General features: G+C 47.3%; 5 protein-coding genes across 5 annotated transcripts; 4 read left to right on the top strand and 1 right to left on the bottom strand.

Moving 5' to 3' along the window:
* Positions 1–377: 377 nt before the first annotated feature.
* On the top strand, positions 378–1,676 carry AK88_02183 (uncharacterized protein; the record flags this gene model as incomplete). The annotated part of the gene is made up of 1 exon (XM_012479817.1): positions 378–1,676. The coding sequence occupies one exon, from the start codon at positions 378–380 to the stop codon at positions 1,674–1,676; it is 1,299 nt and encodes a 432-aa protein (XP_012335240.1).
* A 1,788-nt stretch (positions 1,677–3,464) lies between these two features.
* Positions 3,465–7,953, top strand: AK88_02182 (uncharacterized protein; the record flags this gene model as incomplete). The annotated part of the gene is made up of 4 exons (XM_012479816.1): positions 3,465–4,344; positions 4,805–5,209; positions 5,619–6,397; positions 6,550–7,953. 4 exons carry the CDS (start codon positions 3,465–3,467, stop codon positions 7,951–7,953), a joined length of 3,468 nt encoding a protein of 1,155 aa, XP_012335239.1.
* A 1,803-nt stretch (positions 7,954–9,756) lies between these two features.
* AK88_02181 (uncharacterized protein) lies at positions 9,757–10,737 on the top strand (the record flags this gene model as incomplete). The annotated part of the gene is made up of 1 exon (XM_012479815.1): positions 9,757–10,737. The coding sequence occupies one exon, from the start codon at positions 9,757–9,759 to the stop codon at positions 10,735–10,737; it is 981 nt and encodes a 326-aa protein (XP_012335238.1).
* A 1,182-nt stretch (positions 10,738–11,919) lies between these two features.
* AK88_02180 (uncharacterized protein) lies at positions 11,920–17,308 on the top strand (the record flags this gene model as incomplete). The annotated part of the gene is made up of 4 exons (XM_012479814.1): positions 11,920–12,799; positions 13,326–13,814; positions 14,195–14,994; positions 16,700–17,308. The coding sequence occupies 4 exons, from the start codon at positions 11,920–11,922 to the stop codon at positions 17,306–17,308; spliced, it is 2,778 nt and encodes a 925-aa protein (XP_012335237.1).
* Positions 17,309–18,140: 832 nt separating this feature from the next.
* On the bottom strand, positions 18,141–18,728 carry AK88_02179 (uncharacterized protein; the record flags this gene model as incomplete). The annotated part of the gene is made up of 1 exon (XM_012479813.1): positions 18,141–18,728. One exon carries the CDS (start codon positions 18,726–18,728, stop codon positions 18,141–18,143), a length of 588 nt encoding a protein of 195 aa, XP_012335236.1.
* Positions 18,729–18,778: the final 50 nt, after the last annotated feature.

Below are 18,778 nucleotides of genomic sequence, written 5' to 3'. Positions count from 1 at the left end.
GCTGTTCCGGACCTAACCGACACCGTCCTTACCGCCACTACTCCCGTACTCTTCTTCCTGTCCGCCGTCACCGTCGCCCTCCTTGGTTATTCCCTATGGAAGGTAAGTATATACGTAACACCGTGTATGAGTATCCGTCATATGTACCATAACAGTGTGTTTCTAAGAGCGCGTTTGTATCATTATTCTAACACAAATGAATTCACCTCATCCGCCCTTTTTTCTTTGTCTTTTTTTTTGCTTAGTATTTTGCGTACGGCGCTAAACCACGATGAACGTTTCGCACCGTTCGTGACGTGCCGTCACCGCCACTCGACGAAGAAATATTGCAGCATCTACAACGAGGCGACCTGCCGCCACGCGATTACGGCTACACGATGATTAGGCATAGGCGGCCCGGAAGATTGCCCGCCGCACGCCGCGGACCACGCGCCCCACGCGTGAATCGCCGCACGATCATCGAGCTACATCTAGAAGTGCTCAACGAATGTGAAGCGACCGAGTGGGAACACGTCAAAGACGACTATTGGCAGATTGTCGTGCAGGCGTTTGCGCAGGATTTGCTGCGGGACGACGACACGACTAACAGTATCTTGGGTGTTTCTACGTCACACCAGGCTTTATCAGGGCACAATGTTTCATCCACCCTCGATCCACCCACTGACTCCGCCGGCACAGATCCATGTCCACCGAATGCACATGACTCCGATCCATGGCGTTGTATGGAATCCATACAGTTAGCAACGGACACTTCTGCATCTAACGAAGATGATCCATGGAATTGTATGGAACACATACAGTTAGCAACGGACCCTTGTCCACCACATGACCCCGATCCATGGAGTTGTATGGAACACGTACAGTCCGCAACGGACCCTTGTGCACCGCATGAACACGACCCCGATCCATGGCGTTGTATGGAAACCATACAGTTAGAAACGGGCCCTTGTCCACCTAATGACTGCGCTTCATGCAGTTGTATGGAACACGTACAGTCCGCAACGGACCCATGTCCACCTAACACAGACGACCCCGATGCATGGAGTTGTATGGAAACCATACAGTTAGAACAACAAGAGACTCCTTCTTCCCCTCCATCCCCTTACCCGGGGAATGAAAAACGGGCCCCCGACCACACTAATTGGATTAACTGGATTCACCGCAACAAACATATTCTGCGGGCGTGCACGACGCAGCCGTGGTTTCTGCAATTAACAGCGGATTGGAAACAATACCTGCGCGAGCACATGTCGGCAAACGCGGCTAACGCAGTATCCGGGCGGCGTGACTTCGGTGCAGCCGCAACCATGGACAGCAAGAAGCACGCATGGAAAGAATGCGTTGCAACACAACATGACCTTATGAATACATATAGTGAGGAGGAGTGGTTTCAACATTTGTTGAATAATGTAGAGGAGGACACGGTTACGGCAACAGGCGACATACCTGGCGTGGGAAACGACTTAGAAGTGGACAAAGTAACGGCAGCAGCAAATATGCTACGAGTGAGCGATGTACCACGCCGGCAACTGCTGCAGCAGCCAGCTCATATGACAAAACCGTTAACCGCTCAAACATGGATACTGATCCTCGCATTAGTCATAGAACAGTGCGAGGTTGACAGCCGTTTGCAGCAGACGGAGTTATATGTAGATGATCTATTGCAGCAACTGTGACATTCGGATGACGGGGCATATGAATGGAAAATAACGCATGCTACTCGTACACCACTTTTATTTCATTATGTGATATACATCATATATTCCTTGTTTGCACTATTCCATACCTTCTTTTTTTTTTTTCTGCTCTGTTCTGCTTACTTGTGCTTACTTTTGCCTTGTTCTGTTCTTTTTCTGTGTAGTCCACTTCTTTTAACATGACCATGCGGACACGGTGGTACCGGTTAAATGCATATACAATGTAGATTCAACTGAATAATATGAAGGGGTAGAATTCTCCTTTATGTGAAGTTAATTATTAAAAGCTGAGCACGTGCATTCTAAGGGTATAGTGCAGCACACACATAGCATGCGAATAAGGATTCGAGTATACGGAGCGCTTGTCTCCGCGCAAACGTGGCCGCGTAAACCGCATTGTAGCCGAGTGTAAGACGCAGGAGACATTGTCTCTCCGAGCACACGCGTCGACCAAAGCGGCCGCGTAAGCAGCTTCGAGGAAGGGGTTCGAGGAAGTAGGCGAGTGTAAGACGGAGGGAGAGATTGTCTCTCCGAACAAACGCGGCCGGGTACAGGCGATTGTCTCCGTGTAAAGGGAGTCGACGACGTATCCGAGTGCAAGAAGGAGGACGACTGTCTCTCCGAGCAAACGCGGCCGGGTAAAGGAGATTGTCCGAGTGAACGTATTCGACGAAGTGGCCGAGTGTAAGAAGGAGGAGAGATTGTCTCTCCGAGCAAACGCGGTTTGACCAAGTAGCCGAGTGTAAGAAGGACGAGATTGTCTTTCCGAGCAAACGCGTAGAGCAACGCGGCCGAGTGTAAGACGGATTCGACGAAGTGGCCGCGGGACGGAAGGCGACCACGACGATACAAATTGATGTTGTTGCTCTACTGCGGAGTTTTAGGTGTACGCACAGAGAGACACAGTGTGCGTGACAGGCGTTTCGTGGAGACCGGTGTAGACAAGGGGCAAGGGGTGGTATTCATGACGCGTTGTGTGTGTACGGTAGTGTAGTAGTACTTTTTTCTATTTTTGTGTGTCTTTTTTTTTTCGTTCTTTTGTTTTCCTTTGTTGTTTACTCTAGTTTTTGTTGTTTCGCTCCTTGTTTTTTTGTTTTTTTTTATTTATTTTATTACTGTCTTATTTGTCTTTTTCTTGTTACACGTATTGATTATTTTTGTTTTTAGTGTTCCTTATTCTTAATATAAGAATAACGAGTGTACATGTAGCCAGAGATTATATGCTTTTTGTGCTACATACCCCCGTCTCTTACCGTGCACGCTGGAGTTCCCTTAGGACGAATTTTCATGTGTTGTGACTCTACAGGATTACATTGGATACGTAGACATTGTACGTAATGCACTTGTGCAAGATATGCAGAACAGTATACGGATTCTGCCAGCACTGATCTTTTCCATGTTGTTATGATGCGACAAGAATGCCGACAGAGTTAGCGAGTATATTGAGGGGGTATGCGAGCGCTAGGCACCTCACGATGGATACTGGGGATTTTCAGGTAATTTCCTATACATACCGGCCGCGTGCGGCTGTGTGAACACGGCAGTATATATGTGTGTACAACAGCAGCATACTACAGGGCACCAGCATGTCGGACACGTGCTTGCTTCATATATACCGCATACGGCACATTTACATGTAACAGGCAGCAAGGAACGGACAAATATAATTAGATGATTGCAAAGGTTGGTGAATAATAGTGTGAGACCACATATATATGTGCATTCTGGTAACCACAGGGTAAATTATGGGAAGATATAAAAAGACAAATGGGGATTTTTATTACGGATATGAAAGATGACAGTGAGTACCAAAATGCTAAGAACTGTGACAATGCATACTGGGAGCATCCAATAGAGGACGGCCAGAAAGACCAACGACCAAGGGAGATGAATCGGAGCAAAGAAAGAGTTATATGCAGACTCATGACGCAAGCGATATACTTTGCGAACGGATGGACTAAGGAAGTAAAGAAAAACATAGGCCACGATACACATAGTCACGATATTAAGGGGCTAATAAGATGCACAATAGCGGATATATACCAAGACATACTGAGGGAAGACACATGCGAGGGTTGGTGGGGTACATACTATGCATGGTACGTCGTGGACCAAATATCGGGAGCGCTGAAGCATAAAGTCAGGGAACAGCATTGTAAGAAGGGGAAGTACAAGACTATAGAATTGAACACTTGGAACATTAGGAATAAGATGAAGACATGGCTAAAGCAGAATGAACAGATGAAGAAGAAAATTGAGCAGGAACACATAGGCGAAGGGTGTACGGGAAGGGAGGTAAAGACTAGGGAACAACTGAAAAAGGCCGGAGCAATAGAGGACCAAGAGGCTGAACACAAGACAGATGACGAAATGAAACACACAGTAAAGCAGCAAGCAGAGAAGATTTTGGGCGAGGTTCAGACAGAAATGGAGAAGGAGCAGGACCAATTAAGGGCGTCACCTGGGAAGGCACCCACGTACCCTTCTGGGGCAGACGCAGACGAAAAGAACGCTGAAGACATCGAGAAACAAATACAACAAGCAATCGAGGAAGTGAAAGACGAATTAAACGAAATTATCGCGCAGACTGCCGCTGGACAAGCAGCCGCCGCCAATGCAGCAACCACACCATCAAAGGCATCGCCAGGTAAGGACCGATGGGAGAAAGCACGCATAGGCGGCCGCTACGTACCGTATTGCTCAATATGGATGCCACCACAACAACACGCACACGGCAGCCACAACAGCACCCTCTCGTTGAGTCGACCGTAGAATTGCCGAGCGATGAGCGGCGACGACGGCAGCGATATCCATAGCCGTAGCGGCGACGAGTGTAGACGAGGTGTGTGTGTGCGGCAGCGGCCGCGGCGTCACAATGGTGCGTGGGGATGGAGCGGCCACCACAACGACGCATGGAGCGGCGGTGAGAAAGAGTGCATGTAGACATTAAGCAAGCAGGAAACGAGGAAGGAACAGAAGGAAGCGTGCACACCTGGGAAGTCTGTGTGGGTTGCACGCAGGCATACCTTACCTCTGCTCTCCTCATATTGTTATCTGATGCACGGGAGAATGCACGTACAATCCTAATAATTATTATCCTTTTATAGAGAAAACAGTTCCTGTGGCACCACCGAAGAAGCCAGAAGATCCACCAGCTAAGGTACCAGAGGCACCAAAGGAGGTTGTTCCTGAGAAGAAAGGGCCGGCAACAGTGAATGGGGCAGATGGAGTGGGAAGGTCCGATGATTCCGAAACGGGATCCATACCACCACCTCCACCTGCGGCACCAGCACCAGCAGAAGGATCAGCGACAGCGGGAGATGGTACGAAGGTGCAACCGAAGGGCAAGGATATAGACAAAGCAGGTAAGTGTGGAAGTAAACCCACAGTTTCCGTGACCAAGAATGCAGGCAGCGGAATCTATGCTTCTTCGTCAGAGACACTTGTCTCCTTTGGACCGAGTTCCGGAACTGGTGATGAATGTGACAGGACGCCCCAAGACTCGGGACCAGGTAGTGTCCTGAGTGAATATCCACAACAAACACAACACTACACACACACCACTTTTCCGGCGACAGCGAGAGACACCACGGAGAGCGGGGCAGAGAGAAACCAAACGTCGAATGAGAGTGAGCGCCCGGCCGAGCGACGGGGCGGCCAGCGCGCGCAACTGGTCGGCCGCGGGATGTAGACGTCGACGTCGACAGACAGACATCGACACACACACTGTGTGTGTTGTGTGTGTTGTGTGTCGGACAGAGAGAGAGTCTTTTCCCGGGGTGGCACCTGCACCGTAACCACCGTTGGCACTGTGGTGCAGACCATCGGTTGCCGACCATGTGGTCAACGCTAGTCAATCAACAACCACCGCTGAAAACGTCAGTTTCATCATCTTCCCTCTTCCCTTACACTTCCCCTCAGGACCTGAAGGAGTACACACCAAACCTACACCGGATTCACAAACACCAGCACAAGAACCACCACCAGCAGCACCCACCCCGCCACCAGTAGCAACGGAAGCAGCACCCGCGCAGCCCGCATCAGGTGGGGACACCGCACCCACAGGACCAGCACCCGACCCCGCATCCCAGGGATCCCCCACCCTTGATAACCAGGACAAAGCTGCCACTGATAGCGTCGTCAGTGGTGGGGGTGCCGTCGTCGATGGCGGCAACGATGACCCCCCTCCTCTCAATCCACCCAAACCAAAACCGACCCCGAACCCCGATCAATCGGGTAGTAGTGTCGGCTCAGGGAGCCCCGGCGGCGTCCAAGACCCAGGTAGTACCGCAGGGAGTTCTGAGAACCGCAGCGGCGGTCTACCAGATGTTGCTGGTGGTGGAGGAGGAGGTGGAAGTTCCTCCAGTTCATCATCTAGTTCAAGCTCCAGTTCAAGTTCTGCTACTGGTGCGGCAGCCGGTAAGCAAGCGGACACTGGCTCCCAGAAATCTCAGTCAAAACCATCACCCTCTCCTTCAAACAAGTTTGGCTTGAACTTAGACTTTGGGAAACATACAGTAGGTGTAGGTGGATCCTATGGACCTTATGGAATACCTGTTACACCCGTGGGGAAATCAACTAATGAGTTTGATGATAATATCCCCCCCATCTTTACTGCAACGGACATCTTACTTTCTACTCCTGTTCTTATCTTCTTTGCATTTGTCACTTCTCTTATCCTGCTCTTTTTTCTTGGCAAGGTAAGCAAACACAACGCACATACTACACGGGACACCGTGTATACATAACCGTCATATGTACCATTAGCAATGTGTTCCCACCGGGATGTTTTGTACGATCATTCTAAGCCACATGCACTCTTCTACATCGTCCTCGTTCTTTTTTTGCTTAGTATTTTGCCTTCCTCGGACACAAACGACGACGAACCTATCGAACCGTTCGTGACGTGCCGTCACCGCCACTCGACGAAGAAATTCTAGACCATCTACAACGCGGCGAACTACCACCACCCGATTACGGTTACACGATGATTCGGGATAGGCAGCCCGGCAGATTGCCCGCCCAACGACGACGACGTCATCCACGCGTGCATAAGCGCACGATCATTGAGCTACATCTAGAAGTGCTCAACGAATGTGAAGCAACCGAATGGAAAAACGTCAAAGACGACTATTTGCAAATACTCGTTGAAGAGTTTATGGGGGGCAACCACGGACATAGTAGTTTCCCGGATACTGCTATCCCAAACGAGGGTTTACCAGGGAACCATGTTCCATCCACTGAGTCCGACGGCATGGATCCATGTCCACCTAACGAAGATAACCCATGGAGTTGTATGGAAACTACAGAGTTAGAAACGAATTCATGTCCACCACATGGCCCCGATCCATGGAGTTGTATGGAAACTATACAGTTAGCAACGGACCCTTGTCGCCCTAACGAAGATGACCCATGGAGTTGTATGGAAACCATACCGTTCGACATGGGCCCTTGTCCACCGAATGACCCCGATCCATGGCGTTGTATGGAAAGCATACAGTTAGCAGCGGCCACTTCTGCTTCTAACGCACAGGACCCCGATCCTTGCAGTAGTATGGAAACTATACCGTTAGCAACGGACACTTCTCCACCTACCAAAGACGACCCCGATCCATGGAGTTGCATGCAAACCATACAGTTAGAAGAAGAAGAGAGTCCTTCTTCCCTTGCATACTCTTCCGACCCCGGCAATGAACTGCCCGCCCCCGACGACATTAATTGGATTAACTGGATTGACCGCAACAAGCACCTATTGCAGGCGTGCACGACGCAGCCGTGGTTTTTGCAGCTAACGTTGGCATGGAAACAACACCTGCATCAGCACATGGCGGCAGACGCAAACAACGTAGTATCCGGGCAGCGTGAACTCGGTGAAGCTGCAATCCTGCCGATGCAGAAATTGGACTTGTGGAAAGAATGGGTAGCGCAACAACATCGGCAAATGAGTATGTATGACGCGCAGGAGTGGTTTCAACATTTGTTGAATAATGTGGCGGCGACAGTACCGGACACACGCGCAGTACCTGGAGTGGAAAACGACTTAGAAGTGGACAAAGTAATGGGAACAGCAGATATGCTAAGAGTGAGAGATGTTCCAAGGTCGCAACTGCATCGGCAACCTTACATGAAAAAACGGGTAACCGCTCAAATATGGATACTGATCCTGGCATTAGTCATAGAAGAGAGCGAAGTCGAGAGTAGCATGCAGCAGACGGAGTTATATGTGGATGACCTATTGCAACAGTTTTCACATTAGCATGACGGGGCATATGAATGTGAAATAACGCATGCTACCCGCACACCACTTTTACTTCATTATGTGATATACATACCATATTTCGTGTTTGCATTATTCTATACCTTCTTGTTTTTTTTTGCTGCTCTGTTCTGCTTGTGCTCACTGTTGCCTTGTTTTCTTTCTTGTTATCTAGTGAACTTCTTTTAACATGACCATGGGGACAGGATGGTACACGTCAAATGCATATAAAATGTAGATTTAAATGAATAATATGAAGGGGTAATATTCTCCTTTATGGGAAATTAATTATTAACAGCTGAGCACGTTCATTCGAAGGGTATAGTGCAGAACACATATAGCATGCGAACGCGCATTCGAGTATAAGGAGAGATTGTCTGCGAGCAAACGCGTCGACGACGTAACCGAGTGTACGAAAGGAGGAGGATTGTCTCTGCGAGCACACGTGGCCGCGTACACACGACTGTCCGAGTGAAGCAGTTCGACGAAGTAGCGCATTGTACGAAAGGAGGAGGATTGTCTCTCCGAGCACACGCGTCGAGCAACGCGGCCGCGTGTAAGCACGATTCGACGAAGTAGCCGAGTGAAGCGGTTCGATTACGGCGTTCGCGTAAACGATTCGACGAAGTAGCCGAGTGTACGAAGGAGGAGAGATGGTCTCTCCGAGCAACGTGACCGAGCAAACGTGACCGGGTAAACGGATTGCCCCGGAGGGTAAGACGGATTCGACGGATTGTCCGAGTGTAAGCAGGAGGAGCGATTGTCTCTCCGAGCAAAGGGGTCGACCACAGCGGCCGATTGTAACAAGGATTGGACGAAGTAGCCGAGTGTAAGAACGATTCGACGAAGTAGCCGAGTAAGGAGGTTCGACGGAAGGATTCGCGTGAGGGAGCACACAGCGCGAGAGCAGACGGAGAAGGACGGAACACACATATTATGTGGGAACGCGAACAACGCGCGACGGACGGCGGCAACGACGGCAGAAGAAATTGATGTTGTTACTGCGGTTTTTAGGTGTACTCACACCGCGACACCGTGTGTGTGCAGGCGTTTAGTGGAGACTGGGGGCGGCAGGTGTATTCATGACGCGTTGTGTGTAGTGTTTTTTCAATTTTTTTATGCTCTTTTTTTTTTTTTTTTTTGTTGTTGCCCTTTTTTGTTACCTGTTGTTCTGTCTTTTTCTTTTTATATATGCATTTTTCTCTTATTACCTATATAGAAGTCCTGCATGATTTAATATTAGTGGAAGAATCGGATTGCCCACAAGGCAGAGATGAAGGTTTTGTTGTATATAGAGTTCCAATGTTATGTGTTAAGGCCACAAATTACTCATAAGTAGTAAAGGAAGAATATAACAAGGCCTAGAGGGGACATGTGAAGGTTAATATAGTTCACGTGGGACATTGGGACAATACTCAGGTGTGTACTATTTGAGCTTATCCAGAACGGACCAGTATGTCGGATAAGGAATTAGCGAAAATATTGAGAAAATACGCAGAGGATAGGAGGCTACCGGGAGAAGATGAGGGCTATCAGGTAATTTCATATACATACAGGCCGAGTGCGGCCGTGTGAAAAACGCCGCACATATGTGTGTATAAGAGCAGCATACTACAGGGCACCAGCATGTCGGACATGTGCGTGCTTAATATGTACCGCATACGGAACATTTACATGTCACAGGCAGCAAAGGCCAATTATAATTACATGATTGCAACGGTTGGTGAATAATAGTGTGCGACCACATATATATGTGAATTGTGGTAAACACAGGGTAAATTATGGGAAGATATAAAAAGACAAATGGAGATTTTTATTACGGATATGAAAGATGACAGTGAGTACCACAATGCTATTAACTGTGAGAATGCATACTGGGAGCATCCAAAAGAGGACGGACAGAAGAACCAACCACAAAGGGAAATGAGCAGGCGCACAGAAAGAGTTATATGCAGACTCATGACGCAAGGGATATATTTTGCAAATGCGTGGAGTAAAGCTGCACAGGAAGACATAAAGGGGAACTCCGAGAACGATATAGAGATTAAGGGATTAATAAGGTGTACAATAGTAGACGTATATAACGACATACTGCGGGCAAATGCATGCGAAGGTCACTGGGGTACATATTACGCCTGGTACACAACACAAATAATGGGAAATGCGTTAGAAAATCAATTAGGAAGACAGAATTGTAAGAAGGGAAAGTACAAGACTATAGAATTGAACACTTGGAACATTAGGAATAAGATGAAGACATGGCTAAAGCAGGATGCAAGCATGCAGAAGAAACTTGCAAAGGAAAAACTAAGCGATGGGTGTACGGGAGGAACCGTAAAGCTAGAGCTCGGAGGGAAACAGGAGGAACAAGACAAGAAGGAAGACAAACAGAAGGAACATGAACTAAGGGAGGAGGTAACACAAATTTTGAATGACATGAAGACAGACATTGGAGAACAACATGGAATATTAACAGAATCACCTGAGACGGAAACCCCAGACCCTTCTGTGGACGACGCAGACGACAACAAGGATGCCGCGATAGAGAAAGAAATGAAACAAGGAATCGAGCGAGTGCAGGAAATATTACACGAACTGATAGCGGAGGTAGCCGCAAAAGCAGCCGCCGACATCGCAGCAACCACACCACCAAAGGTACCGACAGGTAAGGACAGATGGGAGAAAGAACGAACGCGCGACCCGCTACGTACCGTATTGCTCAATATGGATGCCGCCAACAACAACAAAAACGCACACGCGGGCGGAACAGCACCCCCTCGTTAAGCTGACGTGTGCAGTCACGACGGCAGCGGTCGCGGCGACGACGTAGCCGAGTGTAAGACGGAGGAGAGATTGTCTCTGCGAGCAAACGCGTCGACCAACGCGGCAGGGTACAGGGGATTGTCGACGAGTGAACGAATTTGACGACGTAGCCGAGTGTAAGAAGGAGGAGACATTGTCTCTCCGAGCAACGTGACCGAGCAAACGCGGCCGGGTAAACGGGATTGTCGCCGAGTGTAGGACGGATTAGACCAAGTAGCAGAGTAAGGATCCAGGGAGGGAGAACAGAGAGGCGGGGACGGGCAGCGGAGGAACACATATTATGTGGGAGGGCCAACAAGGATCGGCAACGACGGCGGAAGCAAGGCAGCGACGGGAGCGACGGCAGAGACGGCAGAAGAAGAATTGATGTGGTTGTTATACTGGGGTTTTTAGGTGTACGCACACAGAGACAGTGTGTGTGACAGGCGTTTAGTGGAGACCGGTGTAGACAGGGGCGAGGCGGGCTATTCTTGACGCGTTGTGTGTAAGCAGTTGTTATTTTTTTTGCTTTTCTTCCTTTTTTGTTGTTTTTTTTTCTTCTTTTTATGATTTTATCGTTCGATTTTGCTTTTTTCTTTGTGTGCATTCTATTCTTTTGTGGTGCGAGAAGTACAGGAGGAGCTTCGGAAGTATTAGAAGTAAAGAAGTATACGGGATGTTTGAGGACATGTATTTATTGTCATCATTCTAGATTTAAATGCGAAGGACGACATACATGTGTGCGGCGCGATACATTAATGTTGGGGAACCAGTCATATTAAGTTATTATAGTATTACTCTCAAAATAGAATAGTATTATACAAAGTGAGTATAATATGAATACGGATGAAATACTGAGAGGATGGAGGGAGTATAGGGGAAAAGACCATCCAACTGGGGAATGGACTAATTACCGGGTAGAAAATTGAGAGGTGGAGGGAGACCGAGGGCGATATTTGTGGAAACTCGCAGCGACCGATGCAGTATGCAGAATATACGTGAATCGCACTTATGCATCACACTTGTACGTTTTTAATTTGAGTACAGTGCGAACGAAGCATTCATACAGTAACAGGGGACAATACTTACGTGTAGGTATCGGGAAACCGCACGAAAAAACGATGCACAGGAAATGTACATAAGAATGTATGTGCATTATTTGAAATGCAGGGATGGCTGGGGGAAGAGATACAACAAATATTACAGAGGTTTATTGAATATGTCGCGGACAATGACCACTGGGAGACCTACGGGAGCAACTGCAATAACAGTTTTTATTACCACAGTGGAACAAGTTATTTGCACAAAGTTACGTGGCCCGGTACCAAGGTTATGTGCAAAATTATGTCCACAGCACTATTCTTCCTAACCGACCCCAGTGGTTTACTACATTTTACGCAAGGAACGGACGCACGAGTTCAAAAATTAAGAGAATTTATAGCGTGCACAATTGTAAATACATTCATGCATATACTGGAGGAGACAGTATGTGAGGGACACTGGGGGATACAGTATGCATGGCACGTCATGAGGCAGGAGATGGACGGGACGCCGACCAACATTATAACAACGGAGGAATGTGTCGAAGGGTTCATAGATGACGTTAAACTTGGGCATTGGAGTATGAAGGCAAAAATTAAGCAGTGGATAAAGCAGAAGACGGACTTAAGGGCCTGGGTGCAGGATACAGCAATTAAAACAATGTGTCCGAAGAATGCAGACAAGATTCACAGAAAGGAAAAGGGTAACTGGCAGGCGCGGGGGGAAAATACAGATAATTATGGAGAAACGGAAGTAAGGGAAAAAATGGAGACAGGAATAAAAGACGTCATAGGAAGCGGAATGCAAGAGATAATGAAAAAGGTGGGTGAACACTTGGAAGGACGAGGCAAACCACCGCAGACTGGACAACCGGGTACAGGAGCAAGGCAGCCAGGATCGGGGACACACGCAGCTGCGGGACCCAATGCGCCAACCACGAAACCAGGAGGAGCACAACATGATAGCAAGAACGAAACAAGAAGTGATGAGGACGACACGCATGGTAAGCATAGAAATATACATATAAATAAACGCGGGTATATCCATACGACGGAATACAAATACGGCCGAATACAGATCATACGGCCGAACACGACTCCGTACTGCCGAATGTGGATGCCGCCACCACAACAACGCAACGGCTACAACACTCACGCGAACTACGCACGGCGACAACAACGCACACGCACGGCGGAACAGCACACGGCTGCGATGAGCGGTGGCCACGACGGGAGCGGTAGCGGCGTCACAGTGGTGCGTGGGATGGAGCGCGCGACGAGGTGTACAACCGCGCGCGACGACGACGCACCGGACGAGGGATGCACCGCACGAGGGCGGACGAGATGACGGCGACAAATAAAAGTTGTACTCCTACCATCTGGCCCAAGTTCACCGAGTACGCAGTCCACCGAGTCGCACCCTACCGTGCCGCTACCTGCCCGCACCGTCCCGCCCCCTTCTTTCTGTACCACTTGTGTCCCTTTTTTTTTTTATCATCTACTCTTTTTTCTTCCTTGCATCATTTGCAGGAGGCAAGAAACCGGAAGCTCCACCAGTTAAGCAACCAAAGGCCCCGACGAATGCTGTTACGGAGACGAACGATAAGAAGGAGCATGGCAGTAAGGACCCCAAGAATAAGCATCAAGTACCACCATCAGCAACGTCAGCCGCACAAACACCAGAGGGCACATCCGCCACATCGGGAGGAGCATCAGTGGGGAGGAATGATCCCACAACATCAGAAACAACACCAGTAACAACAACAGTAACACCTACACCAGCACCTCCTGCAGCACCGGCAGGAGGAGACAGTAGTGGACAAGATCAATCCTCGGGAGGCACCAGTACAGACCAGGTTGCACACAACAAAGGTAAGTGTACACAGGGGCCTCAGGTATTTAAGGAAACAAATACAGGCATGGGCATCTCCGGTGCTACATCAAGCATCGTCCTTTCCTTCGCACCTACGTCGGAAAACGATGATGACTGTGACAAGAAACCGCAGGACCCACAGGAAGGTAGTGTCCTGAGTGAATGTCGACAACAAAAACAAAGAGCAAAAAAAAAAACACACAATTTCCGGACACACAGAGAGAGACACCACGGAGAGAGAGAAACCCCACGTTGAATGGGCATTCGCTGCACAGCCACGCGGATCGACCGCGCCCGGTAGAGAGACCTAGAGACGTCGACCGGTAGACGCAGACAGACACAGACACACACACTGTGTGTTGTGTTGTGTGGGATAGAGAGAGAGTCTTTTCCCGGGTGCACCGTAACCACCGTTCGCACCATGGCCAACCACAAGCGACGGATCATGTGGACAACCAACCATGTGCCACCACCGCTGCAAAAGTTCAGTTATTTCCATATTCTTCCTTTTCGTTCAAACTCACAGGTACTGGAAATACACCGGACACGACAGGTAACGGTCAGGAGGATTCACGGCCCGCACCTGCAGCACCCCAGCCTGCCGCCGCAGCACCAACATCAACGCCACACTCCACGCACACAGACGCCTTGTCACCTGTTGCCGCCGGTGCAACATCCGCCGCCGGGGGCGCAGCGGCAGCCGGAGACGCAGCACCCACACCAGGACCATCGGCAGACGTAACACCAGCAGGTGGCACTCACACAGACCAGACCACGGAGCATGTGAACCGGGTACCAGCATCCCCCGATGGACACACTGCACAGCCTCAAGGTACCCCTGCTACGGGTATAGACACTACACACACTGATCCCCACACGACCAGGGTGGTGGACGCTGGCAATGATGACCCCCCTCCTCTCAATCCACCCAAACCCAAACCGAACCCGGACCCAGATCAAGCGGGTAGCAGCGGATCCGCTGAAGGCGGGACTGGCAATGATCAAACTTCTGTTTCCTCCGGAGGCAGTGCCCCAAGTCCGCCTGCGGGAGCTGGAGGGGGAGGGACGTGCTCTAAATCGGGTTCCCCCACTATAAATAGAGATGATAAGCCGGGATTGGACTTAAATTTTGGCATATATTCAGTAGGTGTAGGTGGATCCTATGGACCATATGGGAAACCTGAGTCACCAGTAGGAACCACAGATGCGCCAGATGGAGATTTTACTACTCCCGTCATTACTGCAAAGGACATCTTCCTTTCTTCCCCTGTTCTTATGTTCTTTGAATCCGTCACTTCCCTTATCCTTCCCTTTTTCCTTGGCAAAGTAAGCACACACACACAACGCAACAATATAACCGAGTGGAAATGCACATGCGTTGGTACTGCCGCACTGTTCCCACAAGGAACTATAACCAACTTCACTGATTGGAGGTTACTCCAAAAAAAACAAAAAAACGCAATACGGACGTGCGTTCCAAAATGCTGATACACGTACATCTGATGCAAGTAACGTTGGGCTTGTGCGACACAATATATTAGATACATGGTCACACAAGGGCCTTATATGTATGTAATACTAGCACAATATGCATATATTGTTGTAACTATGAAAGCTTATTTTTGAAGCAAAAAAGGAAAAGAAAAAAAAAAAAAAAAAACAAGCCATATACCCTAAAGCCCCTAAACTGTCAAACTGCGATCCTTAAACCGTGAACATTGAGACCCTAAAGCTAACCCGCACAATCTTGACAACATAATCCCAAAACCGCTTAAATGGCTTAAACCTTTTAAACGCATAAACCCTTGAACTTTCACCCTTCAACCCTGAATCTTAAATCCGGTTTACGGAACCTCGCAAATCATGATGCCTGAGAATCCTGAATCTTAACTCCGGATTGCGGCACCTCACATTCCTGAAATCTTACAATCCGAAAACCTTAAACCCCAATCCTTAATCCCACAAGTACACTACACTTATCCTTTATTTATATATGCTCCTTACACTGTTCATTAAATCTATTCACGCTTTGTCAAAGAAAAAAAGGCGGTATACGTATATAAGTTTGTAAACTATATTTTCACGTTCATTATTCGTGACCATATATAACAAAATGGGAACAACCTAAACGACTATTGCATGAATTCCAATGAAGATACATATATAATCTTGCCCGTATATACATCAGAATAATGACCCCCCCAAAACACTGATACAAATGTACCTTTGAGCCCGCGGCTCTACACTTACCAAAAAAAAAAAAAATTTCGCCGTTCGTATATGTAAAACGGGCTATAATTGGTTCTCTTCGGCTTATTCTCTTCACCGTTATATCCAGTTTAAAAGGATAAGATGCTACTTCACATGTAGAATTGCATCACTCGGATTATACAATTTGGCCCCATTACACCGTTCAAACGGCGACATGATTGATGAGCCCGTGCTGACATTGTGAAAAATGGTGACCCCTTTAGTCAACTTTTACCGTCGTACAATATGTATCTAAAACTGGTTCTTATCCGTTCCTGTGGCACGTTCCTCATGTTGTATTTGTAGCATTCTGCATAGGAATTCTTGTTTCAATTCATGTGTACATACTTAGGTAAGAATAGTAAACCTCGTACAAAATTTATTCTATCAATATTTACTAGCGCCCAATAGGGAGAAGTATCACACGCATAATCTATACACCTAGATGTGGAAAAAGGAGAAAACAATTCTATAATTCATATATATACAAACAATATATTGCCACTTCTAACATTTTCTACACTAAACGGAAAAGAAAAAAAAACAATGACGCTGCTTGTGAAGCTCTCTATATTTATTCTATTTCTGTGTTTTGGGCAAATTGCTCACTGTGTATGATACGAACAACTGTATTTTGGGACAGTTACCACATTTATTGTGATAAGCCCTCAACTCCTTCATAACAATTATAAACCTGGCCCGTGCTCAGTTTTTTTACGCTCTACATCATTCTATGTAGCTGAACACCCGCATATATTCCCCCTTTTTTGTTACATTTTAGGCGAGTACACTGGGCACATCATCGACTAATGGCACAAGCCAATATGGCATTACGGATGCTAGTACAACCGTATCGTTGAGTGATGGAACGGACGTGGGAACGCGGGGGAAGCGTAATTTTTACGGTGGTCGTGTGACGGGTAGTCCCGTGAAGAACACACTGTTCGATGACATGCGAAGAAAATTTAAACCCAAGGTGCACGTCAAGAATCCAGGACCTGTAAAGAAGAGGCCACAGGTTGGAACAGCGAAGAACAAGCTGAAGGAATGTTGTCAGAAATTGAAACGTTGTAAAATGGGAAGAAAGGCATGGTTGGCGCTTATATTAGTACTCTCAGTTATTTACCCATTACTTCTGTCCGATGTAGGAGCAACCATGTTGCCTGCGATGTTTTATGTGATGGTTGGTCCATTCACTTTTACGCAGTTCATGCGCAGGTATGGACCTTCCATGCTGATTCCAATTATTTATTCCTGCGTGCTAGTATGTTTCTGTCGCTCCAAGACAGGGAAATGTTTATTGGATAAAATTTGGAAGAAGAAGGAGAAGGAGGAAGCTCCCACAGAAACGGAAACAAAAGGAGTAAATGAGGAGTCGAAGAACACGTAATTATTCCGTGTTTTACTGTATAGTCACAATAATATATTTTTTGAATACCTATTAGATTGACCTCTGTGATGATGTTGTATGTTTGCATGTATTATGTGGCTGATGTTGTCCTTTATAGCATGTATCTTATTGTTCCGTTTTGTACATTATGATTTTTGTTTGTGCTCTTATCAATATACATGGTTTGTGTTAATATTGTATTATTTTTTCATATGATCATGTATTTATTGATATTATGTGTGAGGAACCCATTTTAGAAGAAAAAGGGGAAAAGTCGCCCCATATTGCACATATATAAGAAACAATTATTTCATATCCTACATATAAAAAACACTGCATTATGATTACCATGCATATAACATGTGGCAAGTATTTTTATAAAATGTAACATTCTTCTCTTTTTTTGTGTTTTTACCACAAAAATTCTGGCGCTTCATTAATATCGCCCTTTTTGGCAATATAAATATGTACATGATAATAACAACATACGCTATGTAGAATATAGCACAAACCCATATAGGGATGCAGCGCCCCCTAAAATACCATCTACAGTGACAGCACTTGTCACGAGAACAACGTATACACATCCCCTCTTGCTTTTTCCTGGTTGTGTCTAAAGCTTTTCTAACAAGCTATCCACATATAATCCCGCTATATCCATAAATTCCGTACACTCCACATGCATGCACGCTGCACACTGGTCTACACTCCACAGTCGTCTACACAGTCGTCGCTCAACGTCAACGCAGCCGTGTGCCGTGCTGTTGCACACCGCCGTGCGTTGTTGTTTCCCCGCATGTGCGTGCGTGTTGTTGTGGCGGCGACATCCGTACTATTCGTATGGTTTACATGAGGACCTGCCGTATATTCGTAGCGGCCGTATGTTCTTGTTATGCGCATTCTTACTATTCGTGTGCTTACCTGCTATTTCTTGAATTTTCTGTTCCACTACCTTTGTAACCTTTTCAATAGTTTTCACCGCCTCCTTCGTTAGTTTCTCCTCGTCTTTCTTTATTTCAGGAATTTGTGTTTCGTCCACTTTTCCAGTGCCATGCTTGTTCATCTTGTGAACTGTGTACTCCTTCCACTTCGTGTTACATTCAGCCCCTTCTTCTATTTTATCCATTCCTGCCAATATTTTCCCTTCGTTCATTAACCAGGTTACTATGTCCAAATCTACTGCTTCTATATGCTTCCTATTGTGTCCATACCCACACATGGTACACAGTCCGTCGACAACAGGACCCTCAATGCCTGGAGCTCCACCTTGTGGCGTCGTCTTCATCTGCGTGAATGTTTGAAAAGCATACTCTGTACCTCTTCGCCAGTGTTCCTGGTCGGGACAATATCTGTGTCTCAGTAGATGTCCAAATACATTTGTTACTTCACATCTCAGCGTATTCTGTTCTTCCGGATCCATTTTCACTGTGTCGTGCCTATCCTGCTTTGTGGCTGTCCACCCATTTGCGA

The sequence above is a fragment of the Plasmodium fragile genome, assembly GCF_000956335.1.
Source record: "Plasmodium fragile strain nilgiri unplaced genomic scaffold supercont1.20, whole genome shotgun sequence".
Classification (NCBI taxonomy): Eukaryota; Apicomplexa; class Aconoidasida; order Haemosporida; family Plasmodiidae; genus Plasmodium; species Plasmodium fragile.
This window is presented reverse-complemented; position numbering and strand designations above follow the sequence as displayed.